The 13,454-nt window shown below is 62.9% G+C and overlaps 1 protein-coding gene across 1 annotated transcript; it reads right to left on the reverse strand.

The window, feature by feature from the left end:
• Positions 1–2,101: 2,101 nt before the first annotated feature.
• TNFAIP2 (TNF alpha induced protein 2) lies at positions 2,102–12,834 on the reverse strand. The gene is made up of 11 exons (XM_060003272.1): positions 12,486–12,834; positions 11,545–12,178; positions 9,132–9,246; positions 8,861–8,983; positions 8,597–8,697; positions 7,881–7,979; positions 7,196–7,319; positions 6,236–6,358; positions 5,877–6,032; positions 5,567–5,688; positions 2,102–3,953 (listed from the first exon to the last, which is right to left on the reverse strand). Exons 1-11 carry the CDS (start codon positions 12,826–12,828, stop codon positions 3,812–3,814), a joined length of 2,082 nt encoding a protein of 693 aa, XP_059859255.1. The 5' UTR covers positions 12,829–12,834; the 3' UTR covers positions 2,102–3,811.
• Positions 12,835–13,454: the final 620 nt, after the last annotated feature.

A 13,454-nucleotide genomic window follows, 5' to 3' on the forward strand; every position in this document is an offset into this window, starting at 1 on the left:
GATTTCTCCCCCAGGGATCTCCTGTCTCCTCCCAGGCCTCCCCTGGCTGTGAAGAGGCCCCCAGGTCCCCGGCTGGGATGGGGATGACTCTTCTCCCTCATCCTGCCCCTAGCCAGGCTCATCTCCCTCCAATCACAGGACTCACAGACCAAGCTGTCTCTCCCCAGGCACCCCAGCACCCCTTAAGGGCTCTCCTGGCCTCCCCGCTGCCCCCCACGCTCCCTGCAGCAGCCAGCAAGGCCTTTCCCAGTCACACGTCACAGCAAACAGCCTCTTCCAAGCTCTCCAGTGCTTTTCCTCTACAGCTGGAGTGAACCCCAACTCCCCGCCCCAGCGAAGGCCCCCGGATCCCCGCCTGCTTCTCTGGGGGTGTCTCGCTCCACTGCCCACTCTCAGCCGCCTCCGCCCTTGAGCTCTTTCTTTCCCTAAAACCTGAGCCCCTTCCAGTTCCCACCTCCTGACGTGGCCAGGCTGTCCACGTCCCGCCCCTTTCCCGTCTGTGCAAATGGGTCACCACGCATGGTCCCCTCCTCAGTGAGCACTCCCCATGGCCACAGCGAGAGCTGGCCCTCCGCCCGTAACTGCGGCATCACCCCCTCCCCGTCTCCCCCTGCACTGGGGCCTGGACTGTTTACTTACTTGCTCCCTGTTCTTCCCGGGCCTCCCAGGAATGTGAGCCCTTCAGGGAGGGCCCGGGCCAGTTCTCCCCCCGCCCCCCAGCAGGGATGGGGCGAGGGCTGGAGGGTCCCACCCATGCTTGTCCCACCATCCACCGTGGCCTCCCTTCCAGTTCACAGGAGCCTGGATGGGGAGCCGGGTCTTGGGGCCCCTGCCCAGGCTCTGCCCTCTGTCCCCTCTGCCCAGTCACTCACTCCCCAACTCTGGGGCAAATCCTTCCCTGAAAGGAATTTTCCTGCGGTGACCGGGAAGTTACTGAAGTAGGTGGCCTGAGCTGGCGGCCCTGACGGGAACTCTGTACACCTCTACCCCTCCTACAGGAACAGCAAGGTGTCCCTAACTGCGACGGCCACGTCCTCTTCTCATTGCCCTTCGCCTGCCCCGCCGGGGGTGGCCCTTCCTGCGCTGGGTCCAGCAGGAGTTGACCTGGCCCTGCCCCCCCAACCCCACCCCAGGGTGCCTGCCTCCGGCTGCCTCTATTCTCCTCGGACCCCGGCCCACCCCGCTGCTGTGAGACTGGGGGTCTCAGCACCCCAGCACTTTTGAGTCCAAATCCATCCTCTTTGGTCCATTAATGTCTGTCCGGATTGATCTAAAACTTTCCATCTGGTCCTCAGCTCCTTTCACGTCCCCCTGTGCACCCCCTTCCCTCTTATCTCTCACCCCGGATTCTGCGGGAGGAGCCAGGGGAAACCCGCGGCCACTCCCACCCCGCACTGCAGGCTCAACGCGCCCAGGACCCCGCACTGGGAGCCCAAACGCAGGGCGTCCCCAGTCGCCACTGTCCCCTCCCCTCCCCTCCTTGCACAACACTGCTTGGTGGATCCATCCCACCCCCATCTCATCTGAAAGGACCTTCCCTCCCCATCCAGGCCTTTCCTGCCAGACTCCAGACTCCACTCACCCTTGGCTCCCTTGGGCGGCCCCCTCAGCTCTGTGGAATGTGTTCACCCAGGTTCCCCTTTCCCTCCCAGGGACTCTGCCCTTCCCCCAATCCTGGGCCAGGATGGGGATGTAGAGGACAGCTGGGGTCAGCTCTGTTCACAGCTGTAGCCTTCAAGGTCAATTCCAGAAATATGAGAGTCAGTTCCCACTGGCCCTATGCGTGGAGCTGAAAGGACTGTCTGGAGGCCCCGCCTCCCCTTCCTCAGTAAAGGACAGTGGGGGGGATGGTTAGGGTCATGACCACCCTTTATAGGTGAGGAAACTGAAGGGCGAAGTGATGGGCCTTGCCCCACAGCAGACCCTCCCAAAACTCATGCTCACAGGTAAGAAGCGGGTAGGAGACGCTGGGGGGCCGGACTCATTGGGGATTTGACACAGAAACTGGGGGCACAGGGTCTGCCAGACCCCAAGAGGCTGAGAAAGCCACTGATGGCCCATCCTTGCTCCCAAAATAAATCACTCCACAGCCACTTTTGAAATCAGCTTTATAGCAAGCTATAAAAACTAAGATCATGTTATAGAAAAACACATACAAAAGCAGTACTATCAAAAATAATAATAATAACATCAAACATGCAAACTCCTACAAATGTACAAAGGCCTTTGTGCACCACTTACACGGGCCAGTTTCTGGCCACAGTACCTGGAAAGAGGGAGCACAAACCCGAGAGCTGGCTGCAAACCCCGTCACGGCGTGCCCAGCGGCGCAGGTGAGGTGGAGTTGTGCCTACGTCTGACTGCCGAGAGCCTCTGGGGTAAGCAGAGGCCGAGGAGGGTAACTGAACCCATGTTTTCCTGGGATAGGACAAGGCACCCCACAGGGCAGGGGATGGGTGGAGGCTGAGGTGGGCAAAATAATACCCCCCTCCAAAGACGCCCACGTCCACATCCCTGGAACTGCGACTACGTCAGGTTCCAAGGCAAAGAGGAGTTAAGGGGTCAGGTGGAATTAAGGTTGCTCATCAGCTGAACTTGACATCGGAAGAGGATCCTGGATTGTCTGGGTAGGTCAAAGGTCATTGTCTGGGGGGGTCAAAGGTCATCACTGGGGTCCTTAAGGAAGGAAGATGGAGGCAGGAGAGGGGTGCTGAGATGTGAAAAAGAGATCGACCGGCCGTTGCTGGCTTTGGAGATAGAAGGGGGCCACTAGCCAAGAAACAGGGGAGGCCGGCCTCTAAAAACTGGAAAAGGCAAGGAAATGGCCCTCCGGAGCATCCAGACAGAACCAGGCCGGCTGACACCTTGGCTTTAGCCCACTAGGCCCACGTCAGACTTCTGACCTCCACAACCGAAAGAGCGTTCTCGTCTTAAACTACTAAGCTTGTGGAAGTTTGCTGAAGTGGCAATAGGAAACGAATCCAGAGGCCGAGGAGTCAGAGGTCAAGCTTGCCCTGCCCAGACCTCAGCCTGACTTCCGGGGAGGACCTGCGGAGGCACCCCTGGGCCTGTCTCCGTGTGGGGGAAGGCGGAGGCCGAGAAAACCCAGGAGGTCCTTGCCCCTCCCGGACCCATCCTCAGGGGAAGCCCGTGGGGAAGCAGAGAAGGGGCAGGGGCTGAGCTGCAGGGGCCCTGATGCCAGCTCTGCCCCCAGCGTGCCATGGGACCCCACAGGCCCCTTTCCAGGTCCCAGATGAGAGCTCATCTTTCCCTTTTTTCCCTCCAGTCTGCCCTCCATTCCACGCCCCGGCTGAGCCCAGCTCAGCACAGCCCTGGACCAGAGGAGGCAGGAGGGGGTGAGGCTCAGGCCGCCGCCCAGGAGCTGGGGAGGCGCCAAGACCCAGGCTGCGGAGGGCAATCCGGAGGCAGCCTGTGGAAGGACCCCACAGACAGGCGGTGACCCTGGAGCTCCGTCCCCTGGCCACTCCCCCTCCTGGCCCCTCCTTCAGAGCGTGCAAGATCCCCTGTCATCTACAGGGAGCTTCTCATGTGTGGCCTCCTTGGGTCCCCATAGCTCCCCCCCCCCGCCCCGCCCCGCCACGGGAGGGGTGAACAAGCCAGGGCCTGTCCAGTTCCCGCGGCCCAGGGACCTGCGCCTAGGCCAGGGCTGGTCAGAAGCAGCAGCAGAAGGCAGGACGTCCGTGAGAGGCCGTGTGGGGCTGTGAAGCCGGTGCTGGTCTGAACGGCCCCCGAACGGGGCGGCATCCGCTGCTCGCCATGAGCTCACGAGCAGGTCAGGCCGCGGAAGCAGCTAACCAACCTTTACAAGTGAAAACAGGGACTTGGAGGGCTCGCGCGCCCCCGTGTGGATGTCCAGGATGCTCCGGATGCCCCTGGATTCACTGTTGGTCAGGTTCCCCTTGATGGCCAGGATGGCACTCAGGTGGCCTTTGCTGGCAAAGAGAGTATGCTGTCAGTCCAGCCCGCTCGCCAACACCCCTGCTCACACCCCCTCCCAGCTCCCCAAACTCCGGGCGGAGCCACAGGGCACTGCAGCCAAGCCCCTGCCCACGAGCAGCACCCCCCACACCCGCTCCTTTGCCCGCTGAGCTCCAGCGGCGCTGGCCACTGTGCGTCTCCAGAGTGCGCCAAGCTCCTGCCCACCTGGGGCCTTTGCACTGGCTGTCCGTCCTGGAGTGCTCTTCCTCATGCTCTTGAGATAACCCGCTTCGTCTCACCCTTTAGCTCTCAGCTAAAATGTCACCTCCCCTGAGAGGCTTTCCCATCTCTAAAGTCAGCACCTCCTGTCGTTCACAACCTTGGTTAAACAATCTTTAACACTCGCAATTGAACTCCTTTGCCTGATCGCCTCATCGTTGCTAACCTTAAACAGACTGTAAGTAACATGAGGGAGAACGAAGACCTTGTCCGTCTTGTACTTCATTGCATCCTGGTGCCAAAAACAGAGCCTAAGGAGACCAGTACCTAGTAGGAGACCACTCCGTAACTGTTGGTAGAATGGGTGGATGGGTGGATGGATGGATGGATAGATCAGTGGATGAATGGATAGGTGGATAGATGGATAGGTGGATAGATGGATAGGTGGATGGGTGGAAGGGTGGATGGGTGGATGGATGGATGGATAGATCAGTGGATGAATGGATAGGTGGATAGATGGATAGGTGGATAGGTGGATGGGTGGAAGGGTGGATGGGTGGAAGGGTGGATGAATAGGTGGGTGGATGGGTGGATGGGTCAACGGATGGACAGATGAGTCGATGGGTGGGTCATCAGATGGATGGATAGAAGATGGGGGAGCAGGTGGGTAACTAGGTGCTTGTATGAGTGGGGAGATGGATGGGTGAGTGTGTAAGTGAGGGGATGGGTAGGTGAGTAGGTGGAGTGGGTCAGCCAGTGGCTGGACTAGGCTACGCCGGGACAGTCCAACTCATATCCCATAACTGGAACAGTCCGACAGCATTAGAGGACTCAGCCCACAGAATCAATTTCCCTGACTCACCAGATCCTCAGGCAGCCAGGGGCTAAGCCTCCACTCCGGAACAGGGGTACTAGGACCCAGGGCACAGGTCGCGCCCCTGAGGGCCCCTAGGCTGAGTGGTGGACCCCAGCTTCACTACTGACTTGCCATGGCCTCCAGCAGGTCCCTGGTCTCTCTGATCTCCGTTTCCCCTCTGAGGGGCAGTATCATAAAGGCTAAGAATCTGGGCTGTGGAGCCAGACCCCCTGGCTTTGTCGTCTTAGCTCTACCACTGACTAGCTGTGTTACCCTGGACACATTCCTTAAGCTCCCCAGGTCTCATCTGTAAATGGGGATGAAGAGTGTCAGCTTCACAGGGTGGCAGTAAGGACTGAGTGAACAGCCACTGTAAAGATCTGGGCATGGTGGCCGGTACACAGCACTCAGCAAAGGGACTGCATCACGGTGGCCGGTACCTGAGCTCTACCCACCCTGGAGGGACTCATTCTGGCTCCACCAGGCCCTGACCACAGCCGGGTACATCAAGGCCATGCTACCTGCCCAGGTCCTCTGGTGCCTTGCTCTCACCTGAAGTCAGGGTACCAGGCGGCACACGTGGCCACCTCGATCTTGATGGCGCTGGGGTCTTGCAGGCGAATAATCTCTGCGAGCATGGGGAGGGCACGATGCAGCCAGGTTGCCGGGGAGCCCTGCAGGCACAGGCCTGGTTGGAGGGAGGCTGTCCCTGCCCCGGAGGCCACCCAGGGGCCCAGAGAGGCTCAGGTCCGACCTGATTGGGTTTGGAGAGGCCCAGAGGGGCTGTCCTGGCCTGTGAAGAGCTTGGAGCGGGAGGGCAGCCTATGGGAGTGGGAGCTGGGAGGGGCGGGTGGGGGCTTACGTTCTGAGTGCAGAAGCGCTGGATGAGCTCAGCGTTGGCCAGGATGTGCCCCGCCAGCTGCTGCTGCTGCTCTGCCGTCTTGAGGACCAGGCGCCGCTTGCTGAGGCGGACGATGTACTCTTTCACCAGGTGCAGGTGTACAACCTCCATGAGCTCCTGGGTGGGCGAGTGGGCAGGGCCATGTGAGCCAACACACAGGAAACCCACCACCTCCCTCGAGGCTTCGAAGCCAGGGTCCAGGGAGGGGCGGATGCCAGAGCAAAGGAGCGCGTCCGTGTGTGTGCGCGCGCGTGCGCGTGTGTGCGCGCATGTCCAGACCCCCCCCTCCGGCTCCTGCCACCAGCTCAGCACCCCCTTACCTCCCGGAAACAGTCCTGCAGTTCAGAGAACTCGGGCAGCCTCTCGCCCACCACGGAGATAATTTCCTCCAGGGTCTGCGCGGGGGCCGCCCAGCGGGTCTGTGTGAACCTCTTGAACAGCGGCTGTGAAAGGAGAGAAGCAGGATGTCTGGCCACGCCCTGCAGAGGAAGGGCCAGCTGCAGAAACATGCACACACAGACACACACAGACACACGGGGCCCAGGACAGGGGCGGGGGACGTTAAGGACTCCCAAGGAAGCCAGGGAGCGCTCGGCCCCTGCTCACAGGCAGGGACTGGAGGCGTGGTCTGCACACCCTTCTCAGAGGCCGACCAGCTGCCATCTGCCTGCCCTGAGGCCTTTTCCACTGGCCACCCTCCTTAAATAAATAAATTCCTACATAAACAAAGCCTTGTGCTTGGCTGGGCCTGTGAGGAGCCAGCCAAGTCATCCAGGGTCACCGCCTGGTCACCCACAGCTGCTGGGCACTGAGGCCAGGGCGGGTTCCCATGGAGGGCAGGCAGGGAGTCCCTCCTCCTCGTTTCCTGGGACCCCTGCCTCATCCTCTGCTAAAGGCGCTAAAGGGTTTCTGTGGATTTCTTGGCCCACAGCAGACGTGGTGACGGCTGCCAAAGGCTCTGAGCATCACAGCTGGGAGTTAGGCACGGGGACAGGGCCTGGGCAGGAGGGTCTGGGGCGTCTAAGTGCGGGACGGGCATTGAAGCTTCCTGTCTGTACCCGAGGGCCCTGGGCGGCCCTCTGAGGCCAAGCCCCGGGGCTGAAGCGTTGGGAGTGAGGTCAAGGGCCCGCCACGGCCCCCTCACCTGGTCTCACAACACGCCTTCCACGTGCCAGCTCTTCGCTTCTGCCACCCTCCCTGCCCAGCCCCCTCCCAGGCCCTCCCCGCCCTCCCCCAGCACCGGACTCAGCATGTGACACACGGCAGGAGGTTCCAGCTACCTTCAGGGCCCCAAACAGGCTCTGGAGCAGGGTATCAACGCCATGACTCTTGAGCTCATCCAGGGGGCTCAGCAGGTGGCTCGGGATGTCCTGTGGTGTCTGCCACTTCTGGTCCACGAACATCCTGGAAGGACAGGGGAGGCAGGGAGATCACACCAGTCCTGCCCAGAGAGCCAGTGAGCCTGAGGCTAATCTTCCTAAACCATTCCTCTAGAACCCTCCCTGGCTCCCCACTCCCCATGGGAGCAAGTCCACATCATCCCACCCATGCTGCCGAAGCAGGGCCCAGCCTTCCCACTCCCAGCACACACGTAACACCACATCCTCTTCTAACTGAGGGCCTCTCCACAGCACCTCACTTTGCTCATCTGCTTAATGGACGTGATCACTGTACCTACCTAACAGGGTTGTCATAAGGGTAAAATAAAATAAAGTAAATCAGTTGCGCGAGTGCTTGACCTCCAGCACTAGATAAATGTTCACTGCTGCCGCCGCCACAGGCCCTGGCATTTCCTTACGGACCTGCTCGTTTTAATTCAACATCTCTGCTGAAGCTGTCCCTCCCCCCGCATCCCGGGCACCTCCCAGCTGCCTCCCAGTTACCCTCTCTCTCTCTCTCTCTCTCTCTCACAGGCAGGCAGCCCCAGTGATGCCGGCTCCCACAAACCCCACCCAGTGCCCTCACCGGAAGGAGAGGCAGTTGTTGATGTTGGCGATGACATTGGCCCTGTAATTTCTCAGCTGTTTGCTCCTCTCCAGAAATTCATCAAAGGCACGCTGGTAGCTGGTGAAACCCGAAAGGGAACATGCGGGACCAGCACAAACACCGGGACAGGAGCAGCCTCCCTGGGTTTACATGTGGGCTCCCTGCAGCACAGGGAGGGGCCCCTAGCCCCGAAGCATCCTGTAACTGGCTTCACATGCTCAGGCCAGTGAGGCCAGGGCCCCTGCAGAGCTCCTGAAGAGGGTGTCCACCCCGCTCTGCTGCCTCCCTCCTTCCCCCAGGCCCCCTCTAGAGCTGGAAGACTGGAGGCCTGGGCCATGCAGGGGTCCTCAGAGGAGGCGGAGGGAGCTAGCCAAGAGAACCGTGAGGGTGCAGACTGGAGCGTGCCCGGATGGGGAGGCCAGTGTCTCAGTCCCTCACTGGGCATCTTCTTTGCAGCTGGGGGCTGCTCTGCTGGGAGCTTTGCCGAGAGCAGGTGGTCAGATTACCTGAGACTCTCAGCACCCAGGTGGGTGGTACAGGGGGATGAGGACGCCTGCTCAGAATGACAGACCCCCGAGGAGCAGGGAGGGGCACTGATCTAGCTTGGATCCCCACCTGGGGCACGAGGGCGGGGCGGGGCGCTGAGAGGGGTGGCCGCAGGGACCCTTCCTGCGCGCGCACAGGCCGTCACCCACCTGTTGAGGAACGCAGCCAGCTCCACCAGCAGCAAGTGCTTCATCTGCGCGCCCAGGTCAAGGGTGATGCTCTCGGCCTTGGCCTGGCCCTGGGAGATGATCTGCAGGGGTGAGGTGAACTGAGCAGGGGCCCACCCGGTCTAGGGCTGGGGCTGGGGCGGGTGCGGGGGTCGGTAAGACATGGAAAAGAGGGACTGTGCTCAGGGGCGAGCGTGTGTTTGCACGCAAGGATGTGCGCTCGTGCACGAGGGGCAGCCGTGCTACCTGGATGATGTCAATGGCCAGCTCACTGTGGCAGCGGCCGTCCAGCCTCTGCGGAGCCACATCCTGGGTCCAGCGCTGTGACTCCAGCTCCAGGGCACGGGCCGTCAGCTCCTTCACGCTGGCCTTGGGGGAGGGGGGCTGGTCAGGGGAGCGTGAAGCCCACGTGGACGTGCCTGTCAGGCTCCCTGCCACGTCCTGTCTGCCCCGGCCGCCCCTCCGCTTCCTTCCCGCCCCTCCTTTGCCCCGGCCCTGGCGCTGGCGCTGGACTCACCACCTGATTGGAGAGGAACGTGGCCTCCAGCAGCCGGATCTGCTTGGGGGACAGGAGGCTCCCAAGCCCGACTCCTTGCAGCTCGCCTGCCAGCTTGGGGCTGTTGATGACGTCACTGTGGGCAGAGGGGGCTGGCATGAGGAAAGCTCACGCCACCCGTCCAGCAAGAGCCCTCCTCCTCGGCCTCAGCCTCTGGCAGGCCCAGAGCTCAGCTCTCCTGGCCGCAGCCTCTGGCAGGCCCAGAGCTCAGCTCTCCTGGCCTCAGCCTCTGGCAGGCCCAGAGCTCAGCTCTCCTGGCCTCAGCCTCTGGCAGGCCCAGAGCTCAGCTCTCCTCGGCCGCAGCCTCTGGCAGGCCCAGAGCTCAGCTGCCTGCCTCCACCGAACCCCATCCCTGCTTCCCCACCTCATGCGGTGGGCCCTGCACCTGCTCAGCCTGATCCAGGCCCCCAACCCTGGAACCGTCGTGCCTCCTTTACTCTCTCACCCCCATCTGCTTCTGCTCCGAAATACCGCCCCGAAACTGATGAGCCGCAAGCTACCCAGCTAGAGGCACCCCCCTGCCCAGCCACCGCCCTCTCGCCTGGCTCACTGCAGGACCCCCCTCCCTGGCTCCCCGCTTCTGCCCTCACCTCCAACAATCCCTCCTCCACCCAACAGGCAGTACCACCTCTCAGGTCTGATCTCCCGGCTCTAAGGGCTCCCCGCTCTCACACAGACAGGATACAGCTTCTTACCCTCTGCCTCCTTCTCACCCATCCCCCACCACACTCCAGCCCTGCTGGCCTTGGGCACCCACTAGCCCTGTGCCCTCTTCCCCCCGCCCCCCGAGCCGGGTCTGCTGCCCCCAGAGGTGGGCCAGTCCAAGCAGGAAGGGCTGTTCCCGCACCACCCTGAACTGCTCTGAGGAGGCAGATCCACCCATCCCTGTGGACCTCTGTTGGGTCCCAGAGCCCCCTGGGGACTGCCCAGCCCTGGGACTTCCTCAGGGACCTTGGTCCGCCTGGAGGCTCAAGAATGGCCCTCTCTGCCCCTCCCCCAGCCTGGATGCGCTGTGCCCCTTTGCTCCCCGCACTTCTGGCCACACAGGCCTCCACGGAGCCCCCCTGGACTCCCCCCCTCGGGGCTCCATGCCCGGCTGGCCTCAGTTTCCTGCTGCAGTGACCCCAGTGGGTCCCAGGCTAAAAGCCCCTGGGGTCACTGGGACAGGAAGGCTGAGGGTGAGAAGTGTGAGTGCCTGGCACTTCCTGGTGAGTCAGGACAAGCAAGAAGGAACAGGTTCAGAGCCGCCCTGACTCTCCCGCACCCCCTGCCCTGTGCCAATTTCCCTATGCCCTGCCGACTCCTCACCCACCACTCCCCAACCGGCCCTTCCTCCGGCCCCCGCGAGGCTGACCCACCAGTACCAACCGAGACCACTGGCCACCCAGATGTGTCCCCGAGATGCTTGGACATTGCTCACACGGGCTACACCTCCAGGCTTCCTGTGGGCTTTACACTGGGTGCCGGGGCCAGTCCCTACAGGAGCCCCTGGCCTCTCGTGCCCTGGTCATCTCCATGCTGCAGTATAAGTCTCTCCCCACCCAGCTTATGTGAACGACCAGAGGTCTGGGGAAATGAGGGGATGCCTGAGGCGGTACCCGGCTGGTAACCAGGTATCCTTCACCGGCAGAGCAAGCCTTCCAAACTGAGGGGCTCCAGGCCTCGGGGGCCAGAGCCCAGCTCTGTGCGGCCTCACTGGGTGACCCTGCACCATGGGGATCTTCCCAACAGGCCCAGCGGCCCCACCCTGCCCCTGCTCCCTGTCCTGCCTGGGAGTGCCCCCAGGGGCCTGCTGGATAATCCAAACACTGACAGCTCCACACAGCTCCCAGAATGCTTCACAGCTCAGCCTCAGGCCCTGGAAGATGACTCCCTTTGCCGGAACACCCTCCCTCTTACTGACCTGTCCTCCTCTTTCCTGCCCTGCCTGACTTCTATTAGACTGTGCGCTGCCCCAGAGCAGCAAACTCCTGTGGCAGGCAGAAGTCTGCGCCGTCTCTTCTGAGCTGGCTTCCTGGGCTGACCCAGGCGAGGTCAGGGCCCCCTCCTCCGGGCTCCCCTGCCACACCCCTTCCTGCTCTGGATGGGCGCTGCTTCATGCCCTCCCCAGACTGGGAACTCATGAGTGAATGATGAAGTCCCTGCCATTCTCTGTGCCTCAGTTTCCCCAACTGTGGAATGGGGCCGAGGCCCAAGAGACTAAGGACTCCAAGTGCAAAGCAGACCCAGCCCAGGCCCTGCCCCCTTGAGTCCAAGCCCATCTGTGCTTCTCCCACCTGGAACTCCCTGCACGCGGTGACAGCCCCTGCAGAGCGGCCTCCCTGCCCCTGGGGCCCCGCCCAGCACCGGGGCGCCCGGCTGCCCAGCCGCTTACTTGGGGTAGAGGTTCTGCACCCAGACCAGCAGCACGTAGGTGTCGCGTTCGCTCAGCTCGAACTGCGCCAAGTCCGCCACCTGCGCCGCGAAGTGCTCGTGGTAGCTCTCGGCGTAGGCCGCCACCACGGCGAACTCGGCGGGGAACAGCGGCTTCAGCCGCTCCACCACGGCCTCCAGGTCCTCCTTCATGGTGCGGCCCATGTGCAGGAAGGCGCGCTCGGCCTCCGTGCGGCCCTCGGCAGCCGCGGCCGGCCGCTGGCCCAGGCGCTCCTCGGCCGCCTGCGCCACGCCGCGCCGCCACAGCTGCAGCCAGCGCCGGGGCCGCGTGGCCGCCAGTGCCGAGGGCCCGGGCCCCGCCGCCGCCGCCGCGCGGTCCTCGCGCTCCTGCTCGGCCAGCACGGCCAGCGCCTGGCGCAGCCGCTCCGGCGCCGCCTCCAGCGGCCGGCGCAGCAGGCCGAGCACCTGGTCGCACAGCAGCACGTACAGCGCCTCCACCTTGCTCTGGCGCCGCAGCAGCTCCTCCTCGCTCACGCCGCCCGCCGCCATGGCCGCCTGCAGCTCCCGCTCCAGCGCCAGCAGCGGCCCCGCCGCCTCCAGCCGCCCGTGCTCCAGGTCGGCCTTGAGCTCCTCCACTGCGGCCAGGACCCGACGTTAGCGCGGCCCGGGGCCCCGAAACCCACCAGTCACCTCCCGTGGGCCGAGACCTCAAAAGGTGAGGTGAGGCGCCGGAAGGGGCGAGTCGACGTCCCAGACAGGACCGAGGACCCCTCTGCTCGCTCCCTGCCCCTGAGATCAGGGCGCGCAGGGGAAGCTGGCAAGGGAGACACCTCCGCGCCCACCTTCCCTGCCCTCTCTGTCCTGGGTGAGTGGGGCGTCCACTCCAGTGAGCCCCGATCCTGCCCAGACCCTGCCTGGCTGGGACCTGGGGCCCCTGCCTACCTGTGGGCAGCCGGCCAGCCGGCCCGGACTGGGACTCAGAGTCGCCCTCTGTCTCTGCTGAGCTGGGCTGACTCTTCTTCTTCCTCCCTTTGGTGAAGACGCTGAACATGTTGGCCAGGCCTTTCGACTTCTTCTTCTTCTTCGCAGCCTCTCCTTCATCCCTATCTGGGGCTTCGTCGGCCTCCAGGGGTGGCACCAGGTCCTCGGAGGAGGCCTCGGACATGGAGGCTTCTGACTCTGCCTCCGAGGTGAAGGGCAACTTCTGGGGGCTTCGGGGCAAGTCAAGGGCCCCTGGCGCAGGCTGCTGGCCCGTAAAGCCTTGTAAGGTCATCGTCTTCAGCATGACGCCGGCTCGGGCCTGCGGGTTGGCAAGGCGAGGGAATGAAAGGCTCAGCGGTCACCAGGGGATGGGCCTGGCTCCCGGCTCCCCGGCCCAGATACACAGCCAGGTTGATGCATTTTCACCCGTATGACCACCAGGCTCTGGCATTCTCCTGGCCCAGATGGGCACCAACAACTCAACTCTCTCCCCGGACACCAGTTCCTCAGGACCCACCGGCCCTCCGAGAACTGCCGAGGCAGGGAGGAAGCTGGGCTTGGGAGGCGTATTCCAGACAGAAGGCAAATCCTTCCTTGACAGCCCACCCTCTGGGCAGGGAGAAGGGACTGCAGTACATGAGAACCACCCGGATTCCATGAGACCCCAGGGGAGCAGGCAGACCACGGGCCGCCGTCCCACGGCGCCGAGCGAGAACCGAGGTCCAGAAAGGTCACAGAGCACCAGCGGCGGACCGAGGCGGGAATCCAGCCCCAGCCCCGTCCTCCATTTTGCCGGTTCTTGTCTTGACTCGTACAGCTTTGGGGTCACAGAGGAGCGCTCTGAGCAGAAGCACAGCTGCTCCGGCTGGGACCACAAGGTAGGCAGGGCCCCTATATGACCTTGGGGCTCAAGTCTACAGAAACCACAGT

Source organism: Delphinus delphis, chromosome 2, assembly GCF_949987515.2.
Source record: "Delphinus delphis chromosome 2, mDelDel1.2, whole genome shotgun sequence".
In the NCBI taxonomy this organism is placed as follows: Eukaryota; Metazoa; Chordata; class Mammalia; order Artiodactyla; family Delphinidae; genus Delphinus; species Delphinus delphis.